The sequence below is a fragment of the Pteropus medius genome, unplaced genomic scaffold, assembly GCF_902729225.1.
Source record: "Pteropus medius unplaced genomic scaffold, Ma_sr-lr_union100, whole genome shotgun sequence".
Taxonomy (NCBI): domain Eukaryota; kingdom Metazoa; phylum Chordata; class Mammalia; order Chiroptera; family Pteropodidae; genus Pteropus; species Pteropus medius.
Window position 1 is genome coordinate 33,259,737 of NW_024340696.1, and position 22,568 is coordinate 33,282,304.

The window sequence follows — 22,568 nt, forward strand, 5'->3', positions numbered from 1 at the left end:
CACAAATTAATTTTGTTCTAATGGGAAAAAGAGCCACCAAAAACCTAATTGAGACATAGTTTGAGGGATTGACTTAGTGGGTGAAATTCATTACCCTTAGGATGAGTCATTTTGTGTAATTGTCAGCACCAAAGTTATATTTCATAGGATCTTAGATTTTTACAAATGAGAAAAATAAGATCCAGAGAGTCCAAAGTATTTTCCTTACAACAGAGGATTTTTCAAAAAAACTTTCTATAATTCAGTAATTCATTCAAACCTAAGATATTGAAACAAATATCTAGTAAACTATGAATGAATATGAATAGAAAAACTTGATTTTAAATCAATGATGAACGCTCTTTTTCAAGAAGGTCAATTTGTGAAAAATAAAAAATGTTATGGGCTATATTATTTTTCATTCAAATGAAAACAACTTTATTCCTATAGGAAAAAGAAGTTTAATCTTACAAACATTGGCCTTGCTTATTTGTTACTAACCTATGATTTTCTGGTCATATTTAAGGAATAACTCCAAAACTACTTCCTATGTTTCCATCCTTTACATGTATGTGCATTTGGAGATCACAAAATACATTCACCGTGAACACCTCATTCAATCCTCAAAATAGCCCAGCTGGGTAAGTATTATTGTCATTCCCATAAGGATGGATAAAATGAAGGTCACAGAAATGAAGTTACTTGCTTGAGGTCATACTACATTCTAGCAGCACAGCTGAGCTAAAATGTGTCCATTTCATTTGTAGTGAACAATGGGGTAGGGAATAATTTTTGTAATGGAAAATTTATACTTGTTATTAACTATCAATTCCTGTCTCCTAAGGTGGATGCTGACAGCATTCTCACGAAATCATTCTCTTAATAGGTGTGAGAACCAAACCAAGAAATGAACTGGCACTGAACTGCTCAGCAAAAGAAAGGGTGCAATGAAAAGAGGAAACGGGGGCAGGAAGGGCTTCTCACAGGGAGCAGTGAGACCTTGAGTTGTGCCATAAAATAGTGACAAATCCAGTACTAGAACCCAGATCCCTGAGTCCCAGACAAGATGTCTTTTCCATATACCCCCATTTTACTGTGAATGAGAGAAGAAAAACTACTTAACTAGAGAAGTTGTAGAACAAGTTTGAAAGAAGTTTCCTCATAGCTCTAACTTTGCCTGGATTTAATTAAATTTGAAATAAGATAAATGGATAGGCTCATCTGGTACTATAACATTTCATGAGCAAGCAAGTTTCCCAAATATTCTTGCCAATGGAAGATAACTCATATATACAAGGTTAACACTTACCCATTGTATGAATCAGCTACAATTTTTTGAGGTGCAATAATTGAGGGAGGAGTAATTTCCTCAATGTTTGAGCAGTTCTCTAAGTCACAGACACATACCTAAAGAATCAAAATTACGTCAGGAAGATTAGTGTCTATCAGTTTGGCCAACATGTATTTCTTGAGCATCCACTCTGTGCTTATAATTGTGCTGGTCACTGAGCACTTTTTGAAAACATAAAAGTGCCCTTAAAAGTCAGTTTTATCTCCTAAATCCTAATGAGTTGATTCTCCTAGTGGCATCGGTAAGATTCAAGTACATATTTTTCAGGTTTGTGAAAGCACTCAGCTATTTTTAATATTTAGGCTGTGTCCAAACTTCCAGCCATAGTGACTATGCTAAGCCTATCCCTCTCAAGAAAGAAAACTTGAAATATATCATGTGTCTCCTCAAGATTTCATTAATGTTGTATTTTCAGAGATCTACTAAAGTTACCCCTGGTTATTAGATAATTTAAAATGCTTGTAACCTATTTTGATCATGATTGGCAGTCTTACCTAGTGATAACACAGGTACCACCACTATCTTATAGAAGATGAATTATTATTTGTATAAACTCATGGCTCTGAAAAATCAGGAATAAGGATGATTTAATGGTAGATCAGGACTACTACTAGATAAAGTCAAAACCCTCCTATAGACCAGATCTATGATTTACTGCTAACCTCGTGTCTAAAACATAGTAAATAATCAGTAAGTAGTTATTGAATGAAAGAATTGTGTTTTCTTGTAAATGTACCAAAATATGCATTTCAATATCAGCATCTAGTTATTCACTTTAAATTCTCAGACTAACCAATTCATCCATGATGAAATACATTCTCTGATAAAGCCAGTCTATGGAGATAGACGAAATTAATCCTGAACCTCTGTAAAAAATCCTCAGGTCAGACATGTCAGACATGTTGGCAGCCTCTTTCATCCATATGAGAGTTCCTTCAGAGAAATAAACAACTTGCTGGTGGACATTAACTGATATTCCTAGAAGAGCCATACAAACACACACATATTATTATAGAACACCAGACCAAAAAAAAAACAAAAACAAAAAACTTACATAAAAGATCATTTATTTCTTTAATTTTTAATGAAGAAATTAAAATACAAGCCAATTTGGATCTTTCTTTTCACATTAAGGAAACATTTCTCTCTCATACTGACCTGTAATGTTACGGTGTATAACATCTGATTGAAGGCACTGTGCTTCATCTACTAAATGTTTTAAAGATCTCTTTCTGAGAGAAGTTCTTCTGGATAGAAAGAGCCACTGCTCCTCTTCTTGAACTAAAACAACAACACGATTTACAGACAGGACAACTGTATGCACATTGACAGAAAAAGATCAATACCGCCCTCCAAAGCGAGGGCACTAGCACTTGAAAGAGGTTGTTCAGCTTTTATTTGAAGACATTGAGCTATTTCAAGTTGAGTATAAATCACATCATTCTATGATTGGGGTAGGAAGTAGAGTGTCCATCAAGTAGGTTGTATGTATACATGCCCTTAAATGCCCTCAAAATAGCATCACGTGAGGTATCACCATTCTCAACAGCATGGCCCCAAATGGAGTTCAGCCCATTACCCTCAGCCATAAGAATTTGACTGCTTGGTGGAGGTGGTCTGGCCCAGGTCAAAGTGAGTTGTTGCATAGCACACACATGGTGTTCTTCGCTTTGTCTTTAATAGCTCTCCCTTTGAGGCAGGAGAAAAATCCTTAGGGGAATGAAATTTGAGGACTGCAGAACTCTGCCTGATGTATTGCTCAACTGGAGACCAATGAAGCATGTGCTGGTGAACACTTTTAGGACAATTAACATTAAATGTTATGCAATAATCACAGTAACAACAACCTTAAGCCTGGTCTATATTTAACTTGCTCTTTGGACATGATTTTTGCATAGCAAAAACACCTCTCCTTTCCTAGAGTATAGTAACAGCTAAAAAAAAAACGAAGGCTGGTGATAGGTGACATTCAATACACTCTGGCATAGCTGTGCGTCAATTAGGGTAAGGGGCAGGTTAAGTCAGCAAATGGGGTTCTGGTGAAAATAGAAAACAGACCCTGTGTGTTATTCAAAACTCTTTTACTAGTTTCCCCAAAGTATTTTTGGTGCTTCTTAGGAAGTATTTTCCTTTATTATTTTGCTCACGTACACATCATGCAGTAAGTATTCAAACTCTTAAGGCAATTGCTAAAATGCCAAACCCAAAAGAAGGTTACTTATAAAATAATAACAAAAGCTAATTTGGTCTCTGGAATATTCAAAATGGTAAAATGTAAATTACTAAGTCCAGATATATTTAAAAATCTTAAGGAGACTGGAAGAAAAGATATCTGGTATGTATTAAATGATGATATACAATATAAAATGGGGGTTAGGGCAGAAAGGCTATATGTATCCCCTAAGTGTATAAATGTGAGTCACGATCACTAGCGATTTCAACTGAAACCAAGGATTTGCTTGAGGTACGCAAAAGACTGTCCCTTTAGACAGAAGAGGTGGGGTCTGGGGGAACACCAGGTGACCCAGGACCTCTGAGATCTGCCAACCACCCTTGCCAACCCCTCAGTTCCATGTAACAGAAGAGCACCCCTGGGCCGTACCTGCTGAGGATGAAGTGGTAATATTCGATTCTGCTTCTGGCCCCTCACCAACTTCATTTACTGCTGCAATAGAAAACCTATTCCAAAAACAATTTGGAGAAATGTGTTTCACATGGCATGGTGTGAATAGGAGATAAAAATAGAAGGAGCAATAATGTTTCTATTTAAGGGATGATGTGACAATGCCTGTATCTAGTTACTTGGTGCCACTGCTAGGCACTAAAATGACCATCAATCATATCCTTGTTTGCATTCCCTATAGAACAGTTCAGGGTCACAGAGGTCAAAAATTGAACTCTGCTATCTGCATGACCCCCATTCCTCCCTTAATTTAAATGGTCTTAGTAAATGCTAGAAAAGCTAGCAATAATAAAATAATCCCCCGAATGGTAAACAAAAAATATCATTAACAGAAATTCACCTTTTTAGTTCTTGTCATGTAGGATTAAATGAAGAAAAGATATTCGTGGTATTTATGATGTCTTCATTAGCCCATATTTATAAGGATCCTCTGAATATAATAGAAATACTTGAGAATGTTTTTGCTTAGGGTGGTATAATCTAGTAAGCATGCGAACTTGAGGAAAAACACAGTAACTTCATCCCAACAGGACAGAGTCGATGGGACTTCTCAAAACACATTTAAACTATTTTTTAGCCACATTGCTTAAATAATTATCATGCTTGCAGCCATGCTAGTTACATGTTCCTTGCACCACTTAATTCTTACCTGTAGGTGGTATTTGGTAGAGTTGAGTAAAACTGGAAACTGGTTCTCTGTGTTCCTGAGTCTAATTTTTGATTTTTGCTGATCAGCCTTAAGTTATAACCCAAAATAGGTCCACCTGGGAATTGGGGTGGAGCCCAACTGACTTCCACAGTGTCAGGACTCGAACTTTCGATATTCCTAATGAAAGGAGCAGTTTCAGGAACTAGAAGAGATAACGGGGACACAGTGAACAGGAAAATGTACAGGGCTTATGTTTTGAAATAGGGTAGAAAAAACGTTTTGTTTTTTGAAAAGCTAACACAAATGAAATATTTTTATTAACATTCAAAATAAGCGATAGAGAGAAGGTGGTAAGATATCTATGAGCTGCAATTCTTGATTCCTAAATCTTACCACTTAGCTACTTTCCTGAGGAACTCTTTCTAATGTTATTTTCTTAAAATTAAATGTGTAAGTATACAAATAGGATAAATGTTCCAGAAAAAAAGCTGTTGAAAGTCTCCAGAGACTTAAATGAATTGAATATGGTGTGGAAACAAGTTGGGAAGAAGAGAATCTGTAACAAAACTAGAGTCAATGATTAACATGAGTTGAAAGGATTAAGGCCTGGGGCCTTGTCACTCAATAGAATGCTGTGGCCTGACTAGTTCCAGCTGAAGATATAGGTTCAGATAAGCATGAATTAGAACAGTGTGCTGCACTTTTGCTGGCTCTGCTGACCCAGACTATACCTCCCTTCCCCCAGCTCCCAAGATCCCTTGAAATCCAGGTTGATTGTGCTTCAGCTACACTCCTTCCCTTACAAAGGATCGAAGGAGCATACATTAATTAATAAAATGTCCACTCAGACTTTAGAAACTACCTAAGTGGCAAAGGAACAGAAAGGAAAACAAATTATCTAACAACCTATCTTCCATCCATGTCCCCACCTATTTCCCATATCTCCCACTGCCTGAAACCACACTCTGTTACTTCCTCTTTCCATAAAAAGACCTACTTTGATGTCACTTTGCTCTTCTTAGACTTCTGAACACTTTTGGCACATGATCTGATTCATTACAGTTGAGAGAAATGAGACGGTTCAGCCCTCCCACTGGATGAGTTTTAAAAAGTTCTCTTGATTGATCTCTCAGCCCTTTTCTGATACAATTCCTCTCCAACCCTCAAACTAATCTTTGGCCTCATTCCTCTGCTCCATGCACTCAGTCACCTTCGTGAAGAGGAAAGTAGGAATCATCTGCCACTGAATTATGTCAAAAAACCCAATTTATTAGGGTCACTGCCCAGCCATGATTCACTCCACTTCAAGCAAGTTAGATGCAATATGTGATTATTGTCCAAATGTTCCGCACAAAAATCCTATCTGAAAGGTTGGTCAGAAAGGTATTCTTTGCCTAAAACCATTCCACTTGGTTAAGAAATTATCTTCATAAGGACCCTTATATCAAATAAAATCATATATGTCCCATAGCTAAAAGAGAATAGAGCCATGAGGCAATGGAACACAAACAAATAAATTTACAAGTTTTGATGTGGCTGGAAACATGAATTGAAACATGAGATGCTATCCATGGAAAGGACACCTGGAAGAGGGTCTGGAACACCTGGAAGGTATGTGGGCTTGCATAACCCGGAGAAAGGCCCAGAAATGGAAAGCAAAATTGGCTTTTATTATTATTTTGATTTGATTAGCCAAAGGCACTGGACCACAGTACCTCTCCAGCACTGGAAAATGATCCAGTGACATTTTGAATAAGTCGAACAAAGAAGGTGTATGTATTCCACCTCTGCTCCGGAACATTTCAAATATGGCCCTAGGCCAGCATCTGACCTGAGGTTCTAAGGATGATCAGGAAATAACCAGCGGAGATGCCACACATACCCTAAACTCTAATGAGGAAAAAGAGGACACTAATCAGGGAAGGGGAGAAATGCCCCAACCAACTTCATCAGCTGTCCAGGTATACTTACTTAGGTCCAAGGCCTAGTTCAATCTGAGGGTCTCTGAACACAGCTGAATCTCCAGGACTGAGGGGTGGGGACATCCAACATCTGACCTGGAGTAAGTCCTCCCAGGTCCCCTTAGCTCACTCTGAGGGCGAGGGCACCAGACAATTCACCCCAGGTGTCTACCCTAGGCATCCATCTCCCTAAAAGGCTCTAGGCTTGAAATTTTTTCCTGGTGTAGAAACTACATCTTCAAAAGAAGAAATCAGGAAATTCTCCAGTATATGTACTATATTTTTAATCATCTCAGATAAAATGTTAAAGCATGTAATAACCTCCCAGGTGGTCTCTAGCTCTGCACTTTCCAATCTCTCTCATTTTCTCAATCCATTCTATGCGTAGTTGCCAAAATTATCTTTTTAAGAAACGTGTGATGCAACTACTCCTCTGCTTTAAAACCATCCATGACTCCTAACGGCTTATTGAGACTTATTCTGACCACCTTATTTAGTACTGCAACCTGACTCTCCCCACCACTCGACCTCTGCCATTTCTAATCTCCTAAAGGACAGACCCTACTTAAAAATGTTCCTCTTGCCATAGTGCACAGCACCTTCCCACTTTCAAATCCTTTCCTTCTTTATTATGTTTACTGCTTAATTTCTCTTTCATAAAAACGTGAGTCCCACAAGAGCAGGATTTTCTGTTTTGATCATAGAGGTATGATGAGCACCTAGAACACTACGTGGCACTTAGATGCTTAATTGTTGAATGGGTCAGTTAGTGAAGGAAAAAAATTATTTCATTGTTTAAAATAAAAACCAATTATGCCAAAACTTTAGGATAATCTCCTTATTTCACAAGCAACATGCACAAGCCATACCTCCATAAGGATGAGTCCTGTAACTGGGACTGGGGGGAGAATACAGCTGCAGCTGGGCTGTGAAGATCCAAACCACTCGAAAAATATATTCTGTGAAGGGATGCAGGGGCTCTACTACATATGAGAGCTTGGACACGGCCTAGATCAATGAGAGATCATAATCAGCCCTTATAGACTCACCCCCCCTAAGACATTGTAACTCCACAGATTAATTTGTAGAAGAAGGGTGGCCTTCTGGATATGGGGTGACCTAAGGTCCACCAGACCAGATGATATGGAGGCCTGGAGCTTAGAGGTGAGCAACCCAGATGTCAGTCTTTACAATTCACACAGAAAGTCTTCCTTTCTTCAAAACTGCAAAGCTATGGATTCAGTTATTTGTCCTTTACCACAATGCTTTAATTTTTCTATGTTACAATACTGGGTGTCTTGGGGCTACTTTTCTTTGAATGGACTCATGTTTTCCTAATAGAGATAGTCCTGATGACCTCCCTTTCTCCATCTTATTAGAATAATTTTAAATGAGATGGGCAGATAATGATCAATAATGAGTAGTTGATTATGTGATGATGTGCTGAAATAATAATATATATGTTCAATAATATATTATTCTCAAAAACAAAGCGTTTAGATTAACATGTTATAGAGTAGCAGAGATTAAAATTCATCTAAGCCAACAACTCATTTTATGCTTGAATCCTTTCCAGAATGTCTTTATACCTATAATTATCTGTAGTAATTTGGCACTTTCAATAACTTGGGAAAATAAAGTCTGTGTTTAAGTACATAGATAGATTTTCATACCTCAGTGTAAGTCCAGCTCCCCAGAAGATGTGTATATTTCCACTGAATGATGTATTTTATTCCAGAGATGTTGGCAGATTTCCATCGTAATGTCACACTACGGTTTCCAATGGAAGAAGCAAAGGGTGCAGTGGGGAGGTCTGAATTTTCTGGGGAGAAAACAAGATTTCATTCACCATGCACCCCTCTCTGTCAAAGCAGGAGAGAGGGTGCCTGTCTCATCTACTGCTCTCAGGATTCTCTTGCTACGACTACATCTTTGCTACAATAATTCACCTGAATGAGTGATGCACACATTCGATTGGTTTATTTTTTCAAATCAGCCAGTCAGGCAGCTTTTTTTCTCCATAGAATTCACTGTTATCTCTTAAGATAGTCTTTTATTTTTTTTTACAGGCAAGCAACATGAAGTGTTTTAAGACTGTCCAGTTTTCTCCTGCAATATCACTTCTCTATAGGCCAGAGAGGTGGGTTCCAGAACCATCCATCACCTCAGGACATCAATCCCAAGACTCTGTTTTTATATTTTACACTATAATTCTGCTGTTATTGTCCATCTTGTCAACAAATTATTTTTATATGTGCAAATAATTGTACTTGAAGGATTTTATATTCAGCTGTTTTTACCACATATGTAAGGATTTATTTCCAAACTCTCTATTCTAGTCCACTGGTCTATATATCTGCCTTTATGGCAACACCCCACTGTTTTGATTACTGTAGCTTTGTAGTAATTGTGAAATCAGGAGATGTGAGTCTTGCAGCTTTATTCTTTTTTTTAGGACTTGTGGCCCTTGAGATTCCACATGAATTTTAAGATGGGTATTTCCATTTCTGCAAAAAAATGTCTTTGAGATTTTGATAGAGATTGCATTAAATCTGTAGATTGCTTTATTATTATTGACATCTTACCAATCTAGGTCTTTCAACCCATAAATATGGGGTGTCTTTTCATTTATTTACTCTATTTTAGAAATGTTTTGTAGTTTTCATTTTACAAGTTGTTCACTTCTTCGGTCAAATTAATTCCTGAGTATTTTATTCTTTTTAATATTATTGTAAATAGAATTGGTTTCTTAATTTCCTTTTAAGATTGTTTATTATTAGTATATAAAAATGCAATTTGATTTTTGAGTGTTGACTTTAAATCCTGCTACTTTGCTGAATTATTTTATTAGTTCAACAGCCCTTTTGAGGTAATTTAGGGTTTTCTATATATAAGATCATATAATTTTACTTCCTCTTTTCAAATTTAAATGCTTGTTATTAGATCCACCAAATGTGAATGCCTTTTTCTTGCCTAATTGCTCTGGCTAGGATTTCCAGTACTATGTTCAATAGAAGTGGCAAAAGCAGGCATCCTTGCCTCAACTTAGAGGATAAGCTTCCTTTTATAGAAAAAGAATCACTACTCTGATTGAGAAAATATGGTAAATTTTTGTAAGGAGCTTAAAATGGCTAAATACAAACTCTCATGACTTCATTCTTTCTAACAGTTGGCACAATTCTAATTACTGTAGATGTAGATTCTGGGCTAATTAAGATCCACACCACTAGAATAGTCTGTGAGCTATTGTCATCTAAGGGTCTAGCCCCCCAGGGGGTGTAGCCCAACCCTTCTCTGCTGGTTCCTCTATTTGTGGTCATTTTTGACTATTCTAACAATACAAAGCACAGTTCCACTTTTCACCTTTAATGGTATGAAATGCTTAATAGCAGGGATTGGAATAAACTGTGGGATAGCTTGAAGGGGATTGATGGAGTTGTCAGCAAAGTAAGGAAGAATCACAAGGCATCAGAAAAGATGTAAGTTGAGAAATGGGCAGAAGGGACCAGAGTTTTGTAAGTACAAGTAAACATAAATTTCATAGTTAAAAAAAGACATGTTTCAAAGCCATGGTGATACATATGGAAAAACAGAGGTAAAGTAGGTTTATTCTAAGATGTCAAGACAAGAGTGAACCAAATGAGAAAGAGAAGCTAAACTGAGCTATATACTACTATTAATACAGTACATAGCAGAGTGGATAAGGAAAGGCTCTGGACTGAGACAGCTGGGTTATAATTCAAGTTGCATCGTCTCTATCTATGCAGCCCCATGCAAGTATTTACACTTGAGACTCATTTTTCTCTCTGTAAAATAAGGATGATAATAACATTTATATCTCCAAAGATAAAAAGAGCAAATATCTATAAATTATTTAGAACAATACCTGATTCACAAATGCCTAATAAATATTAGCTATTTATATTTCAATATATTATTAGCTATTGTCATGTACAAAGGGGCATGGAGGGGATCTCGAATAGAATAATATTGCAGACACACAGAAAAATGGATCATGGGTTAGAGACAAACAAGGTTTTAGATACATGGGCAAAAAGATTCATCATGACAAACTAAAGATACAGTCTATAAGCACAAATGCCCGTATTTAGACTGGGTACATCTCATTTGCTAGTGGTACACAGCCACTGAGCCAAAGCTAATTAGAAATTTAAAATAAAGCACTGATTATGCTGGTATTCTAACAGAATTGCATAAATAATTTGGTAGTATAATTTCAGCATATAAGAAAAGGATGTAAATTAAAGTTTCCCAAAGTTTCCCAGTTCTGGCACTTTTAGTTTCTCAGTAATTTTTTCATGACTCTCCGGACCAAAAGAATTATCTAACAGTTCCATTTATTATTATAACTTAAGTATGCATGTCCTATCACATAAATTTAAAGACAAAATAATATATTTCATCCTTTAATAAAAATAATTGCATACTAATGGGATCTATGTACCTATTGGGCACTGCACAACATCTCTAATATCGTCATCAAATTGGGTACCTCCATCCTCATTTTCTGTTCCACATTGGTACTTGCTTTTTATCACAGCAATCTCATACACACACACACACACACACACACACACACACACACACACACCACACACACTACAAGCATCACAGAGATATGGTATCCGAGAAAGGAACATAGTACAATCCATTGTTTATATCATGAACTACCTCCAGCTAGTAGTTCCAGCAATGTCCAACAGATGTCGACTATTCCTACATTTCCCTCACTATGTATAATGCTCCAGGCCTCCCCGTGAGGTAGACCTGATGCTCTGGGGCACCTTGGTACACAATTTGGAAACCACAGAATATAAATTTTTATCCATAGCTAAGTCCTGGATATTTAGATGGGAAAAAAAAATGTGATATCACTACCTCTGCATAGAAATGTCAAGGAGGGTCTTTTGTGATACACTAAAGGGCAGCCGCAAAGCAGGACAGCACCGCAAGCTCTTCCTTCCAATTTCCATTGGCCACTGAGAGAAATGTGTAAGCCATCGAAACAAGGCTACAATTTAAGGAAGAGCCAATCATGTCCCAGTCTGGAGGAAACTATCCGTCAGTAGGAGGAGACCCTGGGGAATTCTGGAAAAGATAGCTGCTAACATATAGGTTATGACTTATCAAAGTGTTGGTTCTTCAAAAATCACTAGAGAACTCACACACTTAGACACACCCCACCTACTCTGAAATCAGGCAGAGGGAGCTGGAGACATATACAACCAAGTTCTTTATCTATTCCAAATATAACAATGAGAAGCATAGCTTCTATACTTTCTGCAAATTCCCCAGAGTCTTTTAGGGAGCCATATCTATGGCAGGTACTTCACTGAATAACTGCCAGCTGAATAATGAAATGAACATTAAATAAAAATTCCTATACTTTTAGTTCATTAAACATGGCATTTCCTGACTTCAAATCAGCTCAGGATTCACATTTTTCTCACTCATTAAAATAGAAGTAATTGCGTCTACTGAACTGAGGGCAAAATCTCAAGTTCTAAACATCAGTCATATGCTGTGTTTTCTCTGTTTTGTTCTGAAAGAAGTTTCATTGAATCTCTCAAAATGGCTTCCACATTTGAAATTATTGAAGTGGACGGATGGTTGGATGGATGGATGGATAGATGATATAGACAGACAGACTGACAGGCAGACAGACAAAGAGATGTAGAAGCTAGATATTTTAAGAGGTGGCTCATTATCCTTATATAAGCATAGGTTCCTAGAGCGATGAGGATTATTTTCGGTAATAGTCACATGTGTCTGCTTACCTAGCACTTCCTCTTCATATGCACCTTCAGAACTGCTGCAGCCCACTTCACATGATTCTCTCTGTGGAGACAGGTAGCACAATAGTCAGTCAGCTTACGTACTGCTTTGGCTGATAAGCTTCAATTAAATTTTGAAATCTGAATGCTGATATTTAAGTACACTTATACATCAATTATTTCAACCATAATACTTAAAGTTCTCATTTGCTTATGGGATTAGAAAGGCACCTTTCAAATATTTTTGACCATGTCCCAAATTTAAAAACACATGTAACAAAACAATACACACGTTAGGGGGAAAAAATTCTTGAAACAGTACTTTCTTTTTTCCTTTTTAAAGTTTTATTGAGATATATTTTACATATCATAAAATTCACCCATCTAAAATGTACAGTTCAGAAATTGTATAGTCATCATTACAATCTAATGTAAGAATATTTTTATCACAAAAAGTAATTACCTGTGATGCAATCTCATGTGTTCTATTCTGTTCTGTCCTGTTCTGTTCTATTTCATTTCATTTTGTTTATTGTGACTCTTTATTCACTAACTTGATTTCATAACCCTGTAATGGGTGATACCCCACAGTCTGAAAAAACACTGAGCTGAACAATGCAATTATGTTTCCCATCTTAGTCAAAGGTTTGGTGAACTAATAACCTAAAACTCTATCCTAAAATTATACCTATTTATTTCACATATTCATGTGTTCCTTGAAAAATTAAAAACTGATTATAAAATTTATAGTAACTATACATTTTAATGAATGTCTTAATATCAATGTTAAATTTTTAAGGTCTACAAAAACATAATGATGAGTAATATTATATCTTGTTAACCAAACATTTTGATGACTGAGACACAAATTTCCTGCAACTCAGTAGATGCATTAACATTATCTACAAAAATAAATAAATAAATAAACTGGGAGAAAAGGCACATTGTAAAACTATAACATAATCGTGATCAATCTTCCTGTTCTCATTTAACTTATAATACCTAGGACACCATGCTATTGTGTCTCATGATAATAGTGGAAACCATGAGACAATGTGTTTGCCTAAACACCCCAGGTAGAGGGCCGGGATTTGCAAATAGTAGCTGTCCAATGTTTGATCTGCGTGCACAAAGGAAGTGGAGCCTGATAAGCTCAGGTTTGCTTAGTTAAGGATTAATTTAAACATCTCAGTTTGGGCTCAATATTAACTTAACTTAAGGGTTTAGTATACTTCTCACATCTTCTTCGCAGGTTTCAGTAAAATACATTCAACACATTCATTAATTGCAGAGAATAAATATACCTAATGGCAGCAAAATTGTCATGTAACATGGGATTTTTTTTTCAAGAAAGAAAACTGAGAAAGAAGAAAGAAGATGAAATCATGTTTATTTGGAAATACAACTAGTCTTGACTATTGGAGAAATAGTGAGTCTATTTTGCCTGCATTTTCAGAGAAAAAAAAAATAGATAAAATTTTGATCTAGCAAGGTGTTATAGCTGTTTTGTTTACTTTCATGAAGCTGTGTTTTTCCAGATTTATTGAGATATAACTGACATATAACATTGTTTAAGTTTAAGGTGTACAACCTGTTGATTTTGTACATGCATATATTGCAGATTGATGACCACCATAGTGTTAGCTAACAACTCCATCCATCACATAATTACCATTTCTTTTTTGTGGTAACATTTAAGGTCAATTCTTTTACCAGCATTTAACACACACACACACACACACTCTCTCCTCTCTCTCTCTCTCTCTCTCTCTCTCTCTCTCTTTTTCTCTCTCCCCCTCCCACACATACACATACAATCTAAATAATATTGAACTTCAAATGAAGTAGTCCAGTGTTTCTCAAGCTCAAATTGCCAAACAGAATCTGAAGGTGTGGCTTTTAAGGAATTCATAGAATCTAAGCCTAAAGACTCTGAAGAGGTAGGGATGGAGTAGGGGGACATTTATATAGCATACCCAGGGGACTGACTGCCATTCTCACTGCAGAAGCCAAGTTCATACTTTCCAGGGGCTACACCAGCCCACTGTCTCTGTTCCCATCCCTATTCTCATTTTTACCATAGCAATAAGACCATCTTTATCATCACCCCTCTGGCTCCACTCTTGGTTCCCAGGCCATACTCGTGCTATCAGTGCCTTTTCTTACTTCTGTAACACAGAGAGGACACACCTGCCACTCTTTTGCAATGCTCCTAGTGCAGCCTCTCTGTATGAATTGTGGCTTCATTTCCTAAAAAAATTATTCATTCAAAAAAACATTTATTGATACTGTTTATGTGCCAAGCACTATTTTAGACTCTAAGCATATGGTGATGTGCAAGACAAGTTAAGTTCCCTGCCTTAATGGAATTTACATTCTCTTAGAAGGAAATAAACAATAACAGAGTAGCACATTTAAAAAAATAAAATACATACATATTATGAAAAGTGCTATGGAGAAAATAAAATAAGTCAAAGGCATGAGTTAGGCAGGAAGGAGACTTTAGTTAGGATGATCAGAGAGAACCATGCAGAGGTGACTCTCAAGGCAAGACACAAGTGATAAGAAGGAGCTGGGCTTGCAAAGATCTGGGGAAGCACAAAAGCCATGAGGTGGGAATGTGCCTCATACACTCAAAGGAGAAAGAGAGGACAATGTGGCTGGCACGGAGGACAAGGGAGAGGGGGAAGGATGAGGCAGGGGAGCCAGCAATTGCTGATAGTTTGTAATTCTTCTCAGACAGCAATGAGAAGCCATAAAAAGATTCTTTAAGAACAGTATATTCTAATTTGTATTTTAAATTACCAGGGATAAGCTCTCCCACTTGATAACATTATTTTCCAAGTTATATTTTGCTACGCTATCACTTCCAAGACTATTCCTTCCAAGGTACATGTGCTAAAACTCCAAGTTTCCTAGGTTAAAGCACCAATGGTTAAAGATTTGATTTCCTAAAGGTGGGGGCAGCTGAATTTAAAATATATCTCTATCTCTATAGAACATGTATGTTCTATGTTCTATGTTATTTAAAGTATAACATTTTGAAGTGTAAAACAGCAAAGTATAAATAGAAAAGAATAGAGTAATTATATAAGTTATAACACTGAAAGAAAAGATTTACATTATATAAGCATGGACAACTGGGCAGCATAATGATTAACGGGGAACTACCACATTAGAAATCCAGTTCTGGGCCACTTTGACGACAGAAAGAATAACTCTGGCTTTCTATACACAGTCTTCCTAAGACTGCATTTGTTTTGTTTTGTTTTGTTTTGTTTTGTTTTTGTATTTTTGGGAGTGGGGCTAATTTTGCTTTAATCACATCAAAATATTATTAGGCAGTTTTGGGGTTTTTTTTTTTAATCTCAATCAGGAAAGACCTTTACTTATCTATTTACATATGGGGTGACTTTTCCCCTCTGTTTTATCTCTTCATAGCCAATGCCCACCACCATCCACTTCCAAGAAAAAAAAATCACTCAGGTACAGAGTAAACACAGACTATTGAGAAAATATTCCAATTTAATTTTCTTTGTTTTATTCTCTATTAAAGGGGAATTTTTCTGTTTTACTAATGAATGTTCATTTATACTCCTTCCTCAGGCAAGGTAAGATAGGCAAGGCAAGGTTCTCTGGTTTTGAGAACATTTAAATAGACTACAATATAGATTTTAAACAGAAAAATAATGTAGTTTTATCATAAATACCTATTGTCAAATAATCTAAAACAAATTCTGAAGGGTATGAAATCCAGGAGAGGTAAGCTCAGTTGGAGAAGACTAAGTAGGAAAAGATCAATATCCTAAAGTCTTTCTGAACAATAGGAGAAAATCAAGCGCAGGGGAGAGAGCTAGCACAGGTAGGGGCCTGGCGGTGGGAAATGAAGAGACCTAGACAGCAGGAGTCAGCATGAAGTCTCTCATTATCATAGCAGGAAAAAAAAAGATAAGCTGTGTTTCCAAATGTTGTCAGAGGAGTTTGTTGAATACAGAAGAAAATTATGACTTAAATTTTTTTCTTTTAATGCATTGTACTTAATGATAAATGCTTTATGAGTAAGAAAATGAAATCAACAAAGACAAGGATATCCCTATATCTGCTGCTTCCTCATTCCCCACCACCCTCTCTCACCCAGGTTTCAGGCATTAGAACCCTTCAAACCAGATTAGAGCAACGTGTGTGTGTGTGTGTGTGTGTGTGTGTGTGTGTGTGCGCGCGCGCGCGTGCGCGCGCATGCACACACACACGTATAAAAACAGATATGCACATCTATATGCATATATATGCATGTAGATATATAAAACACAGCAAATATTTGTGTCAAAATGGAATTATACAGTCATTCTTATGACAAGAGTCATAGCATTCAAGAAGAATGTTTCTGTGCACTGAGAATGAATCAGGTTTTTACATTCCTGTTTTAACAGTGTTTTAACAAGAGATAAAGACATGGAGTTAAATGACATCGTTTTTATAAGTGATTGCCAACTTACCTCACAAACTGTGGCATAGGTATCATTCTGCATAGGAAAGAAAAACAATTTAAAATCTTCAAAGTTGTAAATAATTTTAATGACATTTAGTTATACATTTCTTCCAAATTAATTGCTTGTCTCATCATTGACAAATAACCAATAAAAAATAATCAAAAGCAAGGGAGCCCAGAGCAGGGCCTTCTGTGCAGACAGGCCACTGAAGGAACAGCTATAAAAATTATGTTGTTTGCATTACTGGAAAAATGGTGGAGCATGATGTCTGCTCGACAATCCCAGTCAACTAAGAGGTAATCAGTGATGAACCAGGATTACAGAATGATGAAGTGTGTTGGCAGATGCCCAGGAAAGATAGAACCTGAAATGAAAACCATCATTAGCTCCAGCTAGGAAAGGCCAGCAGGTTTCTCTGCTCAGACTGCCCACTCCAGTGTCCACTCTGCTTCCTGGACTATTTCTGACAACAAATGGTACCTCCCATTCATTCACTCAGTGAGTATTGTCGGATCATCTGCTATTTGCCCCTCACAGTGTTCAGTGCAGGAGACACAGTGTGAACAGGAACGAGAGCATCCTGCCCTGATGGGCTTGCATGCTGAGGAAAAAGATACTTAAACATATAACTAGACAAATAATGATTTAAATTTAAACTCATAAAAAGTGCTACCAAGGAGAGGTAAAGTGTTTTCATACTGTATAATAGTTTCAAAGTCCAGATAACACCTACCTCACCTTTTGGTCACAAATATGAGAGTGGGCATGTGTAACTCCTGTGACAGAGATCTGTGAGGACATACTATACAAGAAAAGCTAAGAAGACTATATTCAAGGAGAGGCTAATGTCCTTCCTTATTTAAAACTCAGTGCAACAATTTGAATCATTAATATTGATGAACATATTATCCAAAGTTACCGTGATCTTTACGAATTTGATTGAAAAAAAAAAATCTCCGACCTGAACAATCTAAATAATGCAACCCACTTTTAAATTACAAAACTCTTATACATAAGCTCGTGTAATGACAGTGTATCAGGCACTATCTTTAGGAGGGATATTTGATTATTATTCTTATTTATTGACAAAATAAATGAAGTAAAGTACCAAGCGGTTAAGGACCTTAACTAAGTCACACACTAAGGAGTAAAGCCAAGATTAATTCAAAATGAAAAATAAAGTATTGGGGGATGTATTTCCTACATAAAGTAGAGTAAACCTAGGTGTTTGTGACCTCTGGATTAGATCACTACTATGTTTCCTGCAGAGAAACTTTGAACATGACCTTGGGCCCTGCTATCCAAAGAGGGGTCTGGAGATCACGAGCATTGCATCACCTGGGAGCTTGTCACAAGTGCAAAATCTCAGGTCCCACCCAAGACCTACTGAATCAGAATTTATACTTTAACAAGATCCCCAGTTAATTGCCTATTAAATTTTGAAAAGCATAGGACTAGGAAATATAACAAATACCTGACATTCTACTAAAAGGCTTTTCTAGCTGGAGCAATTGGGCATCCTTGGGTTTCATGGTTTGTGTTAACCTCTATTGGTCTCTGGTTGCATTAATAACGTCTATGTCAATTTTTTTCCCCATTACTCAGGCTATCGTATAGTCCCTTTAGAGACAAGCCAAGTAAGTGAAAGCCAAGGGAAATTCAAATGAGAATCCTCTTAGACAACTTTTCTCTTGAGGGAAAAATTAGTATCAAAACAGAAAAATAATTAATACTTACACACTTTAAAGCACAGTTTTCCTGATCTACAAAGTTCCAAAAATGACATCCTTGGATGCACTGCAAGATTCAATAAGAGACAATGGTGATTGAAAAAGTGACTTTTTCGTCACCTGAAAATAGCAACAAAAAGAGTTTTGGAAATAGAAATCTATCAAGGAATCTGTGTCCTCAAAGGGATCAAGATCTTCCTGACTCTAAGCAGAGTTGTCCTGTCTACAGACAGGGCAGGGTCTGGTGTGGTTTGCTGCAGGGGTGCTGAGTTGGGTTCAGCTCAGTTGGGCAGGCAGTCTGAGAAACCAGAGAATACTCAAACTTCAGGGAGCACACTGTCCACTGAGTGTCTGACAGCAGGTAAAGTCTGAGGGAGCATGACGTCGAACATATCATGGGTTGATGGGGTGGCCTCACATAACTCAAAGCTGGGACACAACCAGAAGGCAGCAGATCAAAACCTAAATAGGTTGACACTTCAGGAAGCCTGTTGCCCACTAGCCAGCTTTCACTCCATAGTTGCCCTGAAAACTTTCTCTCAAAGCTGACTTGGCCTCCTATTTGGACAGATTCAGCCCATTTCTTCTAACCTTACTTGATAGGTCTGTGCCTGTGATTGTGACCATTCTTTCCACAGGCCACAGCGGACCTGGATCCCCTTCTCCTTCCTCTCAGTTCCTTCTCCTTTGTCGTCATTTTTCCTCTCCCATCCTTTTTGGGTCTGTGTCCTCTCCTCAGCCTTTTCTCTTGCTCTTCAAATTCTCCATGAGTGAGCTCATCCACTGTCTCCGCTTCAACCATCCTAGGTGTCAGTATCCCTCACGTATGAACCCCAGCTGAGACTCCTTCCTGAGCTCTAGACCCAGATTTCTAATTGCTCATTAGACATTTCCATTTGAGTGCCTACAAGTACTGCAAATTCGGCATGTGAAATATTAAATTCCTCATTTTCTACCCTCCAACTTGCTCTTGCTCCTAATTTCCCATTAATATGCTACAATCTTCTGAGTAGCCTGAGCCAGAAGCCAGGATGTCTTCTCTTTCATTCATCCCACTTGTTGCCCAGGGATAATTCATCACCCAGTCCCATTGACTCACTTCATTAGCTGAAATCCATCTGGGTTCCTCACTCATTCACTACCCCTGCTTTTCTTCCGTGCCCACCACCACTTGCCAATGGCCTCATGGGGAACCTCTCTTATATTCACATTTGGGATAATCCTTTTAAAAACTAAACCTAATCACACTCTTCTCTTACCTAAAATTTTGTGTGTAAATGAAACCCAATTTCCAACATGGTATACAGAGCTCTCTGTGATCTGCCCCCCGGCTAAATTGGCAACCTTATCTTCCGCCTCCTTTCCTCCACACACAGACTCCGTTTTCCAAGCAAGTTGACATACTCTTACTTTCCTGAACAAGTTAGGCTACCTCAAATCTTTGTGTCTTGGCACAAAGGGCTCCCTCTGACTGGTGTACCCTTTTTCCTCTAGTCATTTTAGAAAACTCTTTATCTTTCTAGTTTTAGGTCGAAGGTCATACACGCAAGTGAGGTACTTTTCCTCTTCTCTATTCTCTTTGTCCCTCACCCACAATGCTGTTCTGGCTTTCATTCTGTCTGGTCATGGTTTTATGTATGTGTCTGTCTCTCTTACAAGGTTGAGAGTCCTTTAAAACAGATGCCCTATTTTATTCATTCTTAAGTCTCTATTACCTAGCATGGTGCCTGGTTCATACTTATGCTTGAGTCACTAAACACTTGTTGAATAAATGGACACAAGTGCAAAAAGTAATAAAACCATAAATATAATTGTTAGAATATAATTGTATCTAAACCAACCCTCCCAAATAACACATAATAAAACTAAGACTCAGAAATATGAAATAATTTGCCCAAAGCCACACAGCTATATAGAATCAAAATCATGGACTTGACTTGTTCATGTGCTCTTTCCATTTCAATACACTTGTCCCTGACTTCATTTTTGAATATTCTATAATTCAGACTCTTCACTATTTTTGATTGTCATTCTTTCAACAGGGATAAATAAATGGGATTTTACTTAGGAGTTATTCTTATTATAATAAAATTTGACCATTGCCCCCCTTTTATCAATGTAAACACTGTAAAGTTCTTAACAGTAAAAGCGATTACTCACCGGTTCACTCAGATTATATGGCATGCCAATGTCAAGCTGCCTGCCCTGGAATGAAGAAGGAGGCAATAAACACCAGCTCTCAGTAATGTGTTCGGTATAACTGCCACACCTTTTTTTTTTTTTTAATAAAAAAGGCTTCCTGGAATAGTGTTTTCTCCTTGGTATTTCTGAACTGTAAAGTAAGGAGCCAAACGTTTTAAAATCATTAAATCAGACAAAACACCAGTGTAAATTATAAGACACAATGTCTAAGAATTCTGTAGAAACGATACAGGTGGGAGTGGGGTGTGGCTTTAAGGAGTGGTGAAGGACAATGGAGAGAGTCTCACACAGTACTAAATAAGCCTGTGACATTAGTCAATCAAGTCAAAGGACTCTGGGATTAAACATGTTCAGATGTTTCTTTTTTAAAAAACAGTCTTATTAAGGGCAGAGGGAAAAAAAAAATACAAATTAGAGTTAAAAGAAAAGATGTTCCTCGCTAAGTTCATTGAGCACTCTCTCTCTTCCATGTAAGCACCATCCATTTTTCTCTTCACTCTATCTTTGTTCCTAGAACAGTGCCTGAGGGATAACAGGTGTTCAATAAATATATGCTGAAGGAATAAATCCATGAATTGAAGATGGCTACTACTTAGGACTGTTCTTTAAGTTTTGTCCCTTAGCAGCATCGTCCAGTGGCCTAGCATTGTGGGAGTTGACTTGAGAAGTAATCAGACAGGGGAACCAAAAAGCAAATGTTGCCTTTTCCCTCTCACTTGATGTGTGAATAAAGATTCCTCTAATTGCCATTCCCAAACCACTTACACTTGTAAAGAAGGATGCTTAATATGTTTTTGTTTTTAGATAATACATACTTAGAAAGTAAGAATGGTATCTTTTAGATTAATTGTACAACCATGTGATTCATAGTACTTTGCTTCTATGTTTTTGTTCAAAATGATGCTTTTGATTCCCCTTTATATGACTGCACCATAATCATATACAGTCGCATGTATGATAGTGAATCTGCAATTGAAATTTTTCCTATCCCTTCAAAAATCTGTTAGCTCATGAAAGCAAAAGAGTGGATGCTTGGTAGTTTTTGTGTTCTAGTTTAAATAGGACAGCATAGGTGTTTCTTGATGACCATAAAGTCACATTGTAACGGTATTGAGTCCTGCTGTTGGCAGCTCTTAAGATCAAATTTAACAGGCTGAATGGAGTGCTCATCAAGTGGTCTTGGGCAAGGAAGCCTCTCATGAATTAGGTCTATGGGGTTTGCAGGAAGCGGATTTTGTCAGCGCTCCTCCCAAATCTCCACTGGTCTTCCATCTCCCTTCCCCTCATCATCATAGCTAACATTTAGTGACCAATTTCTATGTTCCAGCCATTCTCTCTTCAAGATGTTTTACACTAAATCTCATGCAACATCTCAACAACCCTATTAGGCAGGTACTATTATTAACTCTACATATAGCTGAGAAACAAGGGGGTTTAGTAAATTGCTCAAGAGTTAGGGTTTGAAGTGGGGTGAGGGAAGTTGCCTCCAGACCTGTGCTTTAAACCAAAGTACAGATGCCTCCTGTAATCTGCACCAAATCCACATTCCTCACTTTGAAGTTGGGATCCTATAGGTTTAAACTAATTCCACCTGCTCCAATTATCTGCTTAAAACACACAATCCCAGTCTAGAATCTTAAGGCCTCTTAACTCAACACCTACTCCTTGGCACAAGCTTTCCTATCCTGCCTACCTCAGCCGGAACTAATTTCATTCTTTACTTCCTAC

The 22,568-nt window shown here is 37.4% G+C and overlaps 1 protein-coding gene across 6 annotated transcripts in view; it reads right to left on the bottom strand.

Moving 5' to 3' along the window:
- The window catches only part of ROS1 (ROS proto-oncogene 1, receptor tyrosine kinase), a 112,115-nt gene that overhangs the window by 68,900 nt on the left and 20,647 nt on the right, over positions 1–22,568 (bottom strand). For all 6 annotated transcript variants that reach the window (XM_039871067.1, XM_039871049.1, XM_039871073.1 and 3 more), the window contains 11 exons: positions 20,799–20,843; positions 18,646–18,705; positions 16,915–16,941; positions 12,422–12,482; positions 8,297–8,445; positions 7,493–7,631; positions 4,663–4,864; positions 3,933–4,009; positions 2,489–2,611; positions 2,124–2,308; positions 1,289–1,386 (listed from right to left, as the gene is read on the bottom strand). In XM_039871067.1, the coding sequence (XP_039727001.1) occupies positions 1,289–1,386; positions 2,124–2,308; positions 2,489–2,611; positions 3,933–4,009; positions 4,663–4,864; positions 7,493–7,631; positions 8,297–8,445; positions 12,422–12,482; positions 16,915–16,941; positions 18,646–18,705; positions 20,799–20,843 (1,166 nt within the window). The remainder of the gene's footprint in view (positions 1–1,288; positions 1,387–2,123; positions 2,309–2,488; positions 2,612–3,932; positions 4,010–4,662; positions 4,865–7,492; positions 7,632–8,296; positions 8,446–12,421; positions 12,483–16,914; positions 16,942–18,645; positions 18,706–20,798; positions 20,844–22,568) is intronic.